Here is a 14,895-nt window from a genome sequence, read left to right on the forward strand (position 1 = left end):
AGGGGTCCCGGACCCCCGGTTGAAGACCCCTGGTCTAGGAAAGTCATAGCCAGGAAAGTATTTGATTAGGACGTGCAGATGTGTGACACATTATGGAAAAAGCAATATAAATTGTTCTAGTAAGGTGTTGGGGCACCTAGAGCTGCCAGAATGGCTTCAGTGATGCGATGCAGAACATTCTTATGCTTAAGTTATGATCCTTTGTACAATGATGTAGCGCTGCAAAAATAGCAGCTCTACAAACTCACAATGTGTCGCATTGCTTACTGTAAATTGCTCTGGATTAAGAGTCTGCTAAATGCCTAAATTGTAAATTGATGTGCGACACATTGATCTTGTAGATTTTGTTCCTGTTTTTTTTTTGCCAGATTCTTACCAATAAGTTACTGCTTGTGTTTAGCATTCATTCATTAGCACTCTGTTTCCCAAACAATGGGTCGATGCCCGTGTTTGGGTGGCGGACCAATTTTTATGGGTCGCAAGTCCCCCTTTTTTTTTCCTACATACACATTTTTTATATTATTATTATATTATATTAAGATTTTAAAAAGTTTAAACAAAAAAATAACAACTTTTCATGAATTAAAACTATTCCAAATCTTTTCTTGAATAGAATAATTATTTTATGAATAAAATAACGAAAGCGAAGCAACACATTGTGAGCTTGTAGATCTGCTATTTCCACTAGTTAAGGTACCGGGCAAGCGTCTAATTTCTCTTTTGGGTCTTGAGCTAAAACGTTTTGGGAACGACTGCCTTAGAGGATGAGTCGTAAGACAAGACACAACAATAGCAACATTCATGAAATACTCACACTGTTGAAACCTGCCATTACTGACACTATTTAACCCATTAAGACCTGAAGCCCATTCTACAAATGTCTTCTAAATCCCAACAGTTTAAAAAAAACTTATGTTGCTATATCAGTGGCTCTCAAGACTTTTTCATAATTGTCAAGGACCCCCAAAATGATATGTATTTGGCCGTGGACCCCCCATCTCAAAACATTTTGTTCCAGGGACCCCCAAGAAGCAAAGATTTGAGTTTAAAATGTTCGCTTTAAAGAATGTTCGCTCCAAAAAACAACCAAGCTCAATCTGCATTTCAAGCTTGTGGATCTGCTACTTTGCTTTTGTGTGACTGTAGTATGATCAAGTATGGCATTAATTAAGACAAAAAAAACAAGTTAGAATATGGAGATAAGAGGTTTCTGCCCGACAGTGACGATATGACCATATTTGCGCAATAAAAAAAATGATAAAACGCAACAAAAGAGCTTTAGAGCTTATTTCCATTGTGGTCCTTTGAGTGCAAACGTGTGTGTAAACTAGGGCTGGTGAATTAGTATTCGAATATTCCTCGAATATGGGGAAAATATGTATATTCGAATATGAAAATAAATATTCGAATATAAAACAAATATATATGTTTTATTGGATCCGAGCACTCAATACATTGTTTTTTGTATTGTTTCTGTCAATTTAAAAAAATAATATATATATATATTTTTTTAATAATAATACTATTCGAATATATTCGAATATCTGCCAATTTTTAAGACCAATATTCGAATATCATTTCTGAGGAAAGTTGACAGCCAACTGAGCCATGCGTTTTTGTGAAAAAATGGTATCCATAATAAGTACATTCATACACATTTAAAGCAATATGACAGTTTGAGTTTCGGATTGTGTAGTTGCATATATACGTTGATTCTTTAACATAATCCAATGATCCAATGGATTTACTATTTAGTCACACTCTCTTGTTAATACTTTCCTTTGGTTTAGTATTTATAAGACTCAAAGACTTACATTTAACACTGACACGTTGTGAGCTTATAGATCTTCACGCTGCGGCACGTTGCACGTTTGTAGGTTACCTTTTTGTGTTGTTTTTGCTACTTGTGCCTGATGCTGACGCAGTTGTACGGTGGAGGAAACAAATCAAAACCTACAAAGTTTAAATTCAGAGATAAAAGTTTCTGCCAGACAGCTGTGACATGCAATCCTCAGTCAGAGCGTTGCTGGCTGCCACTTAGAAATTTGCCCTCGATCGCTCTTTCTTCTTTCAGTCTGTGGGTGTCTCTCCCTTGCTCCCCCTTTCTCCGTCCTCTCTCTCTCTTTATCTTGCTTTCACGCATGCACATCGAAACATCCCCTGTCAGAAAGTGTAGTTAATGTGTTTGTATGTGTGTGTGGTCCGCAGGCTGTTCGCTGCTATGATTCCCTCATCCTGAAAGCCGAGGGTAAAGTGGAGCCCGAGGTATTCTGCCATCTAGGACACTTCAATCTTCTCCTGGAGGATTATCCTAAAGGTGAGTGGAAGACTATTCTCTCTCTCTTTATCTCTCTCTGCTCTCTCTTTCTCTCTACGTCCGCGTTTCCTTCTCTGCTGTCTCTCCCGCTCTATGTCTGTCCCCTTTTCTTTATCTTCTCTCTGTCCCTCGCTTGCTTGCTTTCTCTTCTCTCTCTCGCTCTCTCACTCTCTCGCTCTCTCACTCTCTCGCTCTCTCTCTCTCTCGTGCTCTCTCTCTCTCTCTCTCGTGCTCTCTCTCTCTCGTGCTCTCTCTCTCTCGTGCTCTCTCTCTCTCTCGTGCTCTCTCTCTCTCTCTCGTGCTCTCTCTGTATTCTTGAATCCTCTCTTCCTCTGCAATCCAGGCACTCTCTCTTGCATGCTTTCTTTTTCGGTCGCTGCTTTTTTGGCTCATGTTCTGCTATTCTCTTTCTCTCTCTCTATGCCTTTTATTCCTCCCTTCTTTTTGTCAATAAATTGTACTTCCTTTCTCACTCTTTCTCTATGAATAATTAAATGTTCTCTCCTCACACGACCTCTTTATTCTCTCAAATGTTTTCCCATTCATACGTTTTGGTTCCACACACACACACGCGCACACACACACACACACACGCATGCGCGCACACACCCCGTTCTGTACCCGCACCTAGAAAGGCATAAACCCAACCATAAGCTGGTCGGGGATGTTTTCTTTGAAGTGAGAAAGTGTAGCCTTGTTTTCCAGGTTCTACTGTAGTTGTATGGAACCTTCACAAACACTCTGATAACATGCTGTACAATAGGGCTGCAGCTATCCATTATCTTCTTAGCTATTAGATCGATTACTTTTTCAATGAATAGTACAATCGGTAGGCACTTTTTAAATTTGTTTTATATTTTATAAACAAATCCACACAAAAACATTATAATTGTTTTATAATCAACCAAATCGATTAGTCTTATCAACCAACAGTGTCACAGTGTGACGATAAATCCATGAACATGTATTAATGTTCAAATTGATACATTTTTATAATCGTTCTTTAGGGGTGCAACATTTAATTGACCTAATCGATTTAATCAAACACACAATAACACCTGTAGTAGTAGTTTTCAGTATTGCAAAACAAGGCAAACAGCATGGCTTCATTGTCGGCCTTATTAGACCACTCTTTTCCAAACAGTGGGTCGGGACCCATGTTTGGGTCGCGGACCAATTTTTATGTGTCGCGAGTAAATGATAAAATGATGATCGATAGCAGCGTCCCTAAATGTGAATAACAGTGATGGAACTGCTTTTATTAGACTAGATAACGGCTGCGGTTTTCCTCTGACCACTGGTAATAGGGATGCATTGAATGATGCATTAGTTATCAATACAAATTATTATTCAAATTGATGAAATGAGAAATTAATCATGAGGCCTTTTTTTGCATGTGACACCACCATAGTACAGATTGAAAATGAGGCTTTAGCTGTAAATGTTTTAACACAGCAGTGCACTGTGGGTACAGATCAATATGTTTTGCCAGCGCTCCTACTGTTGGAGATGTTTCTGATCTGGTGGAGTGGCATGTCCGCCAGCAGAATTAACCCATTAACTCTTTAACTGCTGTTAAAACATTGTCTATAGCTGCCCTTGCCAGCGATATTGAGGGTTTTTACTAACCTTTGAAAATATTATTCTTCACAACGATTCACCGGGCGATCACCTCAAAAGACGTAGGGGGGTCTCGGAGAATCGGGCGCCATGAGCTTGTATATCTGCTATTTATGAATAGCCAACCAATGTTTGTTTGCTTCTGGCAAGACTACGTTTTGATTTGAACAGCCTTATGGGAATCACAGTTAACAGATTGTAATGACCAAGTTAGATACCACTGGTGAGGGCAAAAACAAACACAAATTAACGTTACACTGAAACCAGAACTTTGAAAACAGCAGATGTACAAGCTCATGGCACGTTGTGAGTTTTAGATCTGTGTTATGAGGGCGTATACATTAACCATAACCTGACACATTATTTAATTTGTTATAGAAAAGATAAGAGAAATATAATATGTCATTCTACAAAAGAAAATTGGAGAAATTTGAACTTAGAAAAAATCTGTCATTACTAGTCTGGAGTCTCATTTAGTAAAAAAAAAAGTAATAACATTGTATTGTGAACCCAGCATTGTGAATCGTGAGTTGAGTAAATCTTGACACCCCAACTAGTATTAGTTGTCATGGCTGATTGATTGAGTGTGTGTTGTAAACATTGATTGACATGAGGCCAGTTGAAAACATCTAACACTCTGTGTCTTGTCTCCTGTCGTTACAGCATTATCAGCATACCAGAGGTACTATAGTTTACAGTCTGACTACTGGAAGGTGAGACATGAGCACACACACACACACACACACACACACACCTTGCTCCCACACACTCACGCTCATACACACATAATTTCAATATCAGTCATCATTTCCTTTCTCACATGAACACACGCGTGTAGACACAGACACACACACACACACACACACACACACACCCCTGCCTCTTCGCTCCCACACACGCACACACTCACAGAGGAAGGGTGTATGATCCAAATTGGGTTGTAGGAGTATGGTTTCCTCTTTCATATAGGAGTCATTCTCAGTTTTCCTCCAGTCATATTGACACGCTGTGGCCAGATATGAGTTCTAATATAAGTCTGGTGTTTACACACAGCTGTGCAAAGCAAACAGAGCTATTTATACATCTAGAGGTTGTTCTTTTGGTAACAATGAATAGAAGCTATCATCGCTGTCGGGCAGAAACCTTGTATTTCCATATTTCAACGTTTTGGAACATTAATGCCCTACTTTTAGTACTAGTAGCTCACAACGCATCTTCTTGTGACGAGCTTGTAGACCGGCTATTTCCCCAAATATGTTTTGAGAGTGATTAAAGGGATATTTCACTTTCACTAGAGGATCATTTTAACCTCTATTCAGGCTTTTGTGAGCACCCCGGACAGTTTAAGTTGCTTGATTCTGTATTTAGATATTTGATATTCATTTTATCAGACACGCCACCTTCCTATACAAACCCATTGTTACTTCAAACTCTATTTTAATCATGATAGATTGATCCTGTAATATTTTTTGTTGGTAGAAGGCACATCACAGAACCCATGCAATGAGCAAACAAGAAGCATGAGCAAAAGAAAAAGTAGAAACCTAATGTTATACAACAGCGGTTCTCAAACCTTTTCATGTCAATGACCTCCAAATTATTATCTATTCTCAGAAGAGAAGATTTGTAAGAATTAGAAAATTAGAAAAATATTCCAAATCATTCACATTTTTTAAAGAGTTAAAAAAATATATATATATATATTACTAAATTAACAAATCTACAAGCTGAAACGCCTTGATGCATTGTGACAGTTAAAGTGGTTAAAGACTATAATGCTATATTAACCAATTTTGCTAAGACTCCTTTCAAACCACTCTAGGACCCCTGGGGGTCCTCAGACCCCACTTTGAGAACCATTGTCATAGGACCTTTAAATATACAGCAGCAAAGTCAAATTAATTCTCTATGTAGTGCTTTTTTAAATTATTATTGTACTTTGTTTCCCCAGCATTCTTTCACAATACTTTGTAAACAATGTTTGAAAAAGTGCAAATTAAAACAATTAAGTGTATTGTCATTATATTAAATGTATTTAGATGTGTAACCATTTGTCGTGTTGCTCTCTTGTGCAGAATGCTGCCTTTCTCTATGGTCTAGGGATGGTGTACTTCCACTATAATGCCTTTCAATGGTGAGTCACTGCAACCACATTCCACACCTAACAAACATGTTGGAGCCAGTGGTGCAAAGTAACTTGATATTTATATTTACTCAAGTAATATACTTGACTACAATGTCAATGTACTTTTGTTTGTGTGTGTGCGCACGGTAGCGTGTGCGTGCACAGTGCTATGATTATAAACTACCAGTCTTTATGTCCAGAATGATTTTTTACTTTTACTCAAGTACATATTTGAATAATAACAGACTATTTAAAAAAAGAGATTGTGGTATTGCCACTTTTACTTAAGTAAATACTTGTTCCACCTCTCGTTGTAGCCAGTGTTGTAGTGCTGATTTTAAAGCTTGGCATGCATTATTTTAATGATGTCACGAGCATGAATATGTGCACGGACGGCGAGCAATTGTGAATGTGCACAGACACTCTGACCAGGCCATTTTTATTATGATGTTAGATAGAATTTAGTTTATGAGTGCAAAAGTAGTTTGTTCGAAATTTTCATTTCCTTAGGCTTTGTAATGTTTTTCAAGGAATGCCTATAGAAAGGTAGAATAATAGAATATAATGCAAGTAAACAGTGGAAAAACTTAAATGTGTGTGTGTGAGCGTGCAATGCTGATTATGGCTTCTGAAACACGTTTGATCTTTCACTCAAAAACCATTCTGAAGCTCAGTTTAAGTTTTCAACCGTATATTGTTAAAAGCTAGCTGCCGGTCCATGTTCAGTTGTTGTAATTATTCCATGAAGACACGCGTCGCACAGACAGCAAAGTGGTGAAATGAACTCCCGTTGCTCTGGCTGGAGCTCATGGGACCAATGTTAACATCACTGTTTGGAGAGACGGGGTGGTGAGGTGTCAAGTGCCGCTAACTGCTGTCTATTGTTTCTTTAAGTACCAACAACAGAGCTGCATGCTAGGCCTCTACAGCGGTAGTGTGCATGCAAATCACCCAGGCATTCACAGCCCAGTGTTCGCAGGTCTGCTTATTATAAGCGACTTTGGGCTTGTTTTTCTGTAAAGTCGCTTGTAACTATTGGTGGTTTATTTGGGCTTGTTTCTAACGTGTTGCTTATCTCAAACATTTTCATGTCAAGGACACCCCAAATGTATATGTATTTGTCCACAGACCCCCCCCCCCCCCATCTAAAAATGTTTTACCAGATTTGTGGTGTTAAAATGTTTCAATTCTTTTTCAAAATGTGAGCTTGTAGATCAGCTATTTGGGGTTAAAGTACCAAAAGAAAAAGCACTCATTGGGCAGAATGTCCCATTTCACAAGTTCAACATATAAAACATCAAAAAAATATTTTGAAGTAGACGATTTACAAGCTCGCTGTGTGTCGCATATGTATACGGCTGAAGTGGTTTTGTAATAATAATGAAAATCTACAAAGTCACTAAAGTTTTCATATAATTGTAGTGGACTAGAATATAAAGTATTGAAAATTGTAAACACTCCAGTAAAGTCAAAACAATCCTCAAAAGTGTCCTTGGGTGCAGTACTTGAGTAAATGTACTTAGTTACTTTACACCACTGCTTTCGTCTACCCCTCTCCTCTCTCTCTCCCCTCCTCCTCCAGGGCGATCAAAGCGTTTCAGGAGGTGCTGTACATTGACCCAGGGTTCTCCCGGGCCAAGGAGATCCACCTGCGCCTGGGCCTTATGTTCAAGGTCAACACCGACTATGAGTCAAGCCTAAAGGTATGCGCTGTTTATAGATAGATAGTTAGATAGTTAGATAGATAGATAGATAGATAGATAAGTACACTGTCAAGAACTGCTCTACATGTCCGGTTTATCCTTTATGCCTCAAATCATGAACACTTGACGTGCTATGAGCTTTTGGATCTGCTATTAAGCTCAGCCTGTAGATTTGCTGGCATAGGATAAAGAAAAATGTTTTTATCACATTTTCAAATGTGACAAATTTAAACTATTTTAGAAAAAAACGTAAAACACAAATCTTGTGCCTTGTCCATGTTCATTTCAAGGACCCCCATTGATATGCAAGCTATTTATTTAAATGTCTGGGACCCCAATCCACAATGTAACATCCTCAGTGTTTATTTAATTTAGTTTATTTAAATGAGCAGTTTAACCCTTAACAGCAAATCTTTTAAATCTTGGCACTACATTCAAAACGGCTATTGTAGCTGAAAAGCTACAAGTTTGCATGTCTGAATAATGCAAAAACAGAATTATTTGTTTGCATGTGCTTTTTTTCCTCCCCCATATATTTTCTATTATAAAAAAGTGCGGATCGTATCGTATCGAAATCGTATCGAAGTTGTGAGCCCAATATCGTATCGTATCGTTTCGTGAAATTAGTGTATCGGCACACCCCTACCTCTCAAGCTGTGGTTTAGTTGTGTCCCGTATTGCTACCTGCTGATTTGACTGTTGTTTTTTTTTCCTCTCTGCAGCATTTTCAGCTGGCTTTGATTGACTCCAACCCCTGCACTTTGTCCAAAGCTGAAAGTAAGCAACTTCACTTCTCTCACCCCTCAAACAAATTGTCACTGTCGGGTGGAAACCTTGTATGTCCAGGAACAAAGAAAAGAAAAAAGAACCTGTGTTCCCACGGATTCAATGTAGTTATCATTTAGTCAGCTCTTTTAATCTTTCAAAAATAGAAGATTGCATTATAGACTTACACTTGTAGATTGGCTATTTTCACTACTTTTGCACGACACTCATACAACAAAATATAAAATAGGGCAATCATTAGGCCTGTCACAATTATTTGTGACAGGCCTTATTTTATATCGCCTAGTTGCAATTATTTGAGATAATCGCAATTATTTTTAATAATAATAAATCGTTTCCATGTTGACAAATGTTCATAGATTTTCAAACGTTTTCAATAATAGTATAAATGGCAGATCTGCAAGCTCACAACGCGTTGCGATGCAACACAATGTGAGCTTGTAGATCGGTTTAATATAAAGTTATCAAATATGTAAGTTATATCTGCCCCATGCACCTTTTTGTTCACGAAACCTAAAATCCAAACAGAAATGTATTTTCTTTGTCATGAAGTTTCCAATGTTCCAATGACAGAAATGCTATTTAATCGTTAATCACTATTATTTGACCAACAATTAAGTAAAATTGCATAATCGTGACAGCCCTAGCAATCATTTATGAAAACGAATAGAAGATTTGTGTGCGACAGTGATGACATACCATTTCTCATGGCATGAACTAGGCCAGGGGTCTTCAACCTTTTCAGGCCAGGGACCCCCAAACTGATGGGGTGATGGAGCAGGGACCCCCTACCTCGTAGGGTAGGGGGTAGGCTACCATATATATCATATATTTATGTATAAAATTGTGTTTTATATAAATAAACATGAATAAATGGTTGCCTGCTCCTACTCACAGGTTGACCCAGTAGGTGTGCAAAAGGACCTTTCTCAGGGGCGTCAATTGGGTATGGCAAGGTATGGCAGGTGCCATACCTTGGTGCCAGAAAAAAAAGAGAAAGAAATCATGAATTGTAGCCTAATGCAGGTGTAAGACCATTGTGTTATAGGTATAATGCATAGTTTTCTATGTATTTCGGGGGGTTTTGGGGGGTTGACCCCCTAAAAAAAAGGATGGGTGTCCCTTATTTTAATCTCTGGGAGTTGGCAACCCTAACCTTGCCATACCTTAGCTTTTGCTGAACTGACAGCACTGACCTTTCTCTACAAAATATGTATAAACATACCAAGTTATTGTGCATTCAATACTAAGCTATTAAAATATGTCATGTTATGTTTAAAGATAAATTACATTTTTGAAAAAAATTATTAAAAAAACGTTCTGTTGAAGACCTCTGAACTAGGCTGTTAGCAGGGAGACATGTTTGCTATGACAATGAAGTGTTCTAGTCATATGATGCACATCTTTAAAAGCCGCTGGGTTTACCACTGGAATGTTTGCCATGATGAAGGCCCGGTGGCCCAAACGTCACTTTTGTTAAGTTTTGTCCTCGGCGTGTATAAAATCAAAACAATTGAACTCCACAACAGTGTGTTGTCAAAAACTTGAGATTCATTCACAGATGAAATGTGTTTTATGAAAAACCACAAGTGCTTGTGTGAAGGCATACTTTCAGACCTTAGCTGTAGGAATATGGGTCGAGAATCGATTCTATCACAGGATTGGTTCCTGAAAGTTATTGAGAATTGGAATCAATAAGGTTTTGGCTTATAGCGGGAACTGGCGTGACTTCATGTCGGGAGAAAACGAGAGTCATGTCGTTGAAATCAAACCACTGGCACAAACATGTAGTTCTAATACAGCTTTTTTGACTTCTGTTGAATTGCCTGGCAAATACAGGTTAAAACAAGGAACATTGAATGGCTTGCATGAGCATGTTCCTTCAATGTTGCACATCAGTTGAAGCCAACATGCTCTACATTTGATTGTCTGTGGAAATTAAATCTGCCCCAGATTAGCACCAATTTGCCAACAACTGCCAGTAATAGAAAAGGGTCGATGAGGAATCCATCCCTACTTGGCTGACGTGTGTGTGTGTGTGTGTGTGTGTGTGTGTGTGTGTGTGTGTGTGTGTGTGTGTGTGTGTGTGTGTGTGTGTGTGTGTGTGTGTGTGTGTGTGTACTATCTTCAGTGAAAAAATATCTGATCTGCAAGCTTGTACTCTAGATCAGATATGGGTTAGGGTTGATGCATACAACTGGTTAACTTAATGGAGCATAACGTTGCTGTCAGGTCCAAAACTGTTGCCCACAAGGGGCACGGTGGCGCAGTCGGTAGTGCTGTCGCCTCACAGCTAGAAGGTCCTGGGTTCGATTCCCGCTGGGGGCGTGTCTTCTCCTCCGCGTCATCAGCGCCCATACCCTAGGTGGGGTTGGCGAAAGGGCCTTTCTGTGTGGAGTTTGCATGTTCTCCCCGTGTCTCCTAGGGTAGTTAATACCCTCACCTGTAGTAATCCTGGTCACTATACTGCCTCCCCCTGGTCAGCCAGGGCTCCTGATGGAGGGTAAGGGAACTGGTTGGAATAACGTGTTCCTTCCACACGCTACGTCCAACCAGGGAAACTCCCCCCTGTCAGGTGACAAGAAGGTCAGTTGGCTCTCATGCATTGAAGGAGGCATGAGCTCGGCCCTGGCCTCCCTAGGCTGGTGGGGGGAGTGTAGTGCCCAGGATCACTTAGCAAATTGGCACTGGGTGAAAAAAAGGGTTACAAAAATCGAGGGATAAAAATTTAAAAAACAAAACTGTTGCCCATCAGGAAATGGGAGAAAAAAAGAAAAAAACAACTGTTCCAATGTAGTTATTATTAAGTCACAAGCTCGTGTTAATACTTAATAAAAGACCTACGTAACCACTTTCACTTAGTTATTTATTATTTTTTATTGTGATCTGCCATTTTCACTCCTTTTGCATGACACTGTTGTGTATTGAAGTAGGGCATTAATTTGCGGGAAAAAAACAAAACATAAAAAAATATGGAGATAAAATGTTTGTGCCTGACAGCAACGATAAATAAACTCCTCAATACAGTATGTGTGTCATAAGCACAAAATGCGATGCGTTGTGAGCTTGTAAATCTGCTATTTTCAAATAGCCTTAGGTATAAAATAGGGCTAAAGTGGTTAATGTATGTTTTATAATGTAATGATGTATATCTGAAAAGTAACTAGTAACTAAAGTTTTCAAATAATTGTAGTGAAGTAAAAGTACAATATTTTCCTCTGAGATGTTGTGGAGTAGAAGTAAAAGTATTGAAAATTGGAAATACTCCAGCAAAGTAAAAATACCCCAAAATTGTACTTAAAGGGATACTTCACTTTCGGGCCGGGGACACATTTAAAAAAAATATTAAAAATAAATGAAAAAAGTTATGGAAAATTCATGGCCCCCTCACACATTAGTAGGACACTCTAATGCGTGAGGGGGCCATGAATTTTCCATAACTTTTTTCATTTATTTTTAATATTTTTTTTAAATGTGTCCCCGGCCCTAAAGTGAAGTATCCCTTTAAGTGCAGTACTTGAGAAAATGTACTTAGTTACTTTACACCACTGCCTAACAGTGTGACAAAGCATTGTCATTGATGTAGCAGGTGCAGTGTTGGCGATCAGTCCATGTGGAACGCTCATATTATTTGATATGTCGCTGCCATCTCTCATCTCACCAGCCTCAGCACCTGTTTCCACGGTGACGCCAATATCCAGCGTGTCTCTTTCTCTCTCTCTCTATCTCTCTCTCTCTCTGCTTAACCCTTTAAGACCGGGAGCGCATATCTGTGTGTCATTTTAAGATCTCTTTGGACTATTAATAAAATCGTTATTTTTGTGTAAATCTTTGAAATATATGTATTTTCAAAGCAAACTCTGTTACGACTTCTGGTGGTCCCTGGAACAAAAATATTTTTAGATGGGGGTCCAAGGCCAAATACATATCATTTTTGAGAACCACTGATATTATAGCAACATACGTTTTTTTTCAAAAAACTGTTAGGATTTAGAAGACATTTGTAAAATCCCCAGAAGCAAAGATGTGAGTTACAAATGTTGGCTCTATATATATATATAGATAGATCGATAGATAGATAGACATATATACATAGATATATATACATAGATATATATAGATATAGATGTATAGATTCAAAGACCCACGATTTTCCGCAATATAAAAAAAAGCAGATCTACAAGCTCATAGTGCAAGCTCATAGCGCTATGAGCTTGTAGATCTGCTATTTTTGAATAGCCCAAAGAAATCTAAAAATGACAGGAGATTCCCGGTTTGAATGGGTTAACACACTGCATTCCACCTCCTGTTGGCTCACGCACACACATACACACACAGCGAGCCCTCTCTCTCTCTCCCTCTTTCTTCCCCTCCATCTGGTGAGAGTCAGTCAGGCAGCTCAGATCACAGACACTGCAGCGTTGGAGGCAGACAAAGAAAGCTTGTGTCCTACCTGCTCCCTTAACGCAGACACACACACACACACACGCGCGCGCGCCTATTCCTACCCTCTGATGATGACACGCTTCTCTTTAAAGGACCGACAACTCAACGCAAGAGGCCGGCCGACGCCTGATCTTCTCAACAAATTGCCGCTGTCGAGCGGAAACCTTCCATCTCCGAAACTAGCCGTTTTAAGGAAAAACCTTTTGAAAATGGCCAAAAATAGACGACCTAAGCACTTAACGTGTCGCGCCGTGAGCTTGTAGATCTGCTATCTTAGCTACTTTTGTGCGACAGTATAGCGTATACAAAAGATGAAATATGGAGATGCAAGGTTTCTGCCTGATGGCAACAAAAGGTTTATTTGATCTTTTATTATTTTATTTTTTCATCAGTTTTTTCTGCGTTTAATGTTGCTTCTTGTTCTGTGTGCTTCCCTCCACAGTCCAGTTTCACATCGCTCATTTGTATGAGATTCAGGTAAGAAGCTGCTTGTTTGTTGCTTTGGGGTTAATGTTGTTTGATTTCTCCTGTGTGGTCGTTTTCTACGTGGACGTGGTTAGCTGCTAGCGTGGGTTAGCGCAGTGGTTCTCAAAGTGGGGTCCGGGGACCCCCAGTGGTCCTTGGGAGAGGGGCGTTCCAGGGGGTCCTCAGCTAAATGTGTAGATACGGCATCACAATCATTTTGATCCAACAACACTTGATCCATTTGTTACGTTGGCTGTTCAAAAAATAGCACGTCACTTTGTGACACTGCGTGCTTGTACATTTGTTGTTTTAGATTTTTTGTTTTGAAAAAAACGCGGCCAAATAAATATAATTTTCGGGGGGTCCTTGACATGAAAAAAGTTTGAGAAGCACTGGATTTAGTACACATCACAGGGTTGGTGTGGGCGGTGAGGATAGCCTTTCTCGTATAAAGATGTTTTGAACCAGGTACTGCTGACAGATGGATAGATGGGGGGTTCCTCTCTCGTCCTGTCTGTTCGCTAGGGTTGCCACGGAAACAAGAGACTATTCTCCCCTCTCTCTTTCCTCTCTCTTATCGCACTGTCGTTCTGACCCTTTTCTCTCTCCCTCTGTCTCTCTCTCTCTCCTTCTGTCTCTCTCTCTCCCGGCTTCTCTTTCACTCACTCACTCACTCTCTCACTCTCACACTCTATACACACACACACACACACACACACACACATCAGAGGGATGGTACTGTAGCTGGTGTTGATCTCTCATAGCCTCTAGGGGGAGTGTCAGCGCCTCAAGACTAATGTGTTTTTGTGCTGTGTCAGAACCCAAAGCTGCAGTAGAATCCTCTCTTTCTCTCTCTCTCTCACACACACACACACACACACAAACCACTTAGCTGCCTTCATGCGGAAACATACATCCTTTTTTGCTGTTTATTTTTTGAGTTATTTTGTTTTTAACTTTTGACTTATTGGACATCAGCCCAACAGAGGGATTTCAGCAGGAGTATCTTAGCTGGCATTCAGATAAAAGGGTGATTCATACTTTACAAGCTCACAACATATTTTTTAGCTTGTAGAGCTGCTAATTTTGCTGCGCGACACAGCATGCGATCGGGTATAAGGCTCAGTTAGACGGTGCACAACGAAGGGAGACTGCCCCTCAACCCACTGGGACGTTAAAATGTCAAATGGGTGTCATTTCTGACATTCTTTCCACCTCCCAATAGGCTCTGTGCACAGCAGCCATATTGGAAAGACATTTTACCTCTTCCTTACTTCCTTCACAGGTGTTACCGATGATTCTAATGAGGGCTCTTTTCCATTTATTGATTCTCAAAGGTTTTAATTCCAAGGATTCCATAACTCTGTACAAATGGACCGGGTCGATTTGGTTCCATTAATACACTCAGTTACAAATTTGTAAGGGGCCATTTG

General features: G+C 39.5%; 1 protein-coding gene across 1 annotated transcript in view; it reads left to right on the plus strand.

The window, feature by feature from the left end:
- Positions 1-14,895, plus strand: part of LOC308080927 (lysine-specific demethylase 6A-like) — a 91,294-nt gene that overhangs the window by 28,590 nt on the left and 47,809 nt on the right. The window contains exons 3-8 of the mRNA XM_080423034.1: positions 2,209-2,317; positions 4,601-4,650; positions 6,013-6,071; positions 7,645-7,765; positions 8,488-8,542; positions 13,440-13,474. Of these exons, the coding sequence (XP_080279160.1) occupies positions 2,209-2,317; positions 4,601-4,650; positions 6,013-6,071; positions 7,645-7,765; positions 8,488-8,542; positions 13,440-13,474 (429 nt within the window). The remainder of the gene's footprint in view (positions 1-2,208; positions 2,318-4,600; positions 4,651-6,012; positions 6,072-7,644; positions 7,766-8,487; positions 8,543-13,439; positions 13,475-14,895) is intronic.

Source organism: Gymnoscopelus braueri (assembly GCF_963280865.1).
Source record: "Gymnoscopelus braueri genome assembly, chromosome: 24".
NCBI lineage: Eukaryota > Metazoa > Chordata > Actinopteri > Myctophiformes > Myctophidae > Gymnoscopelus > Gymnoscopelus braueri.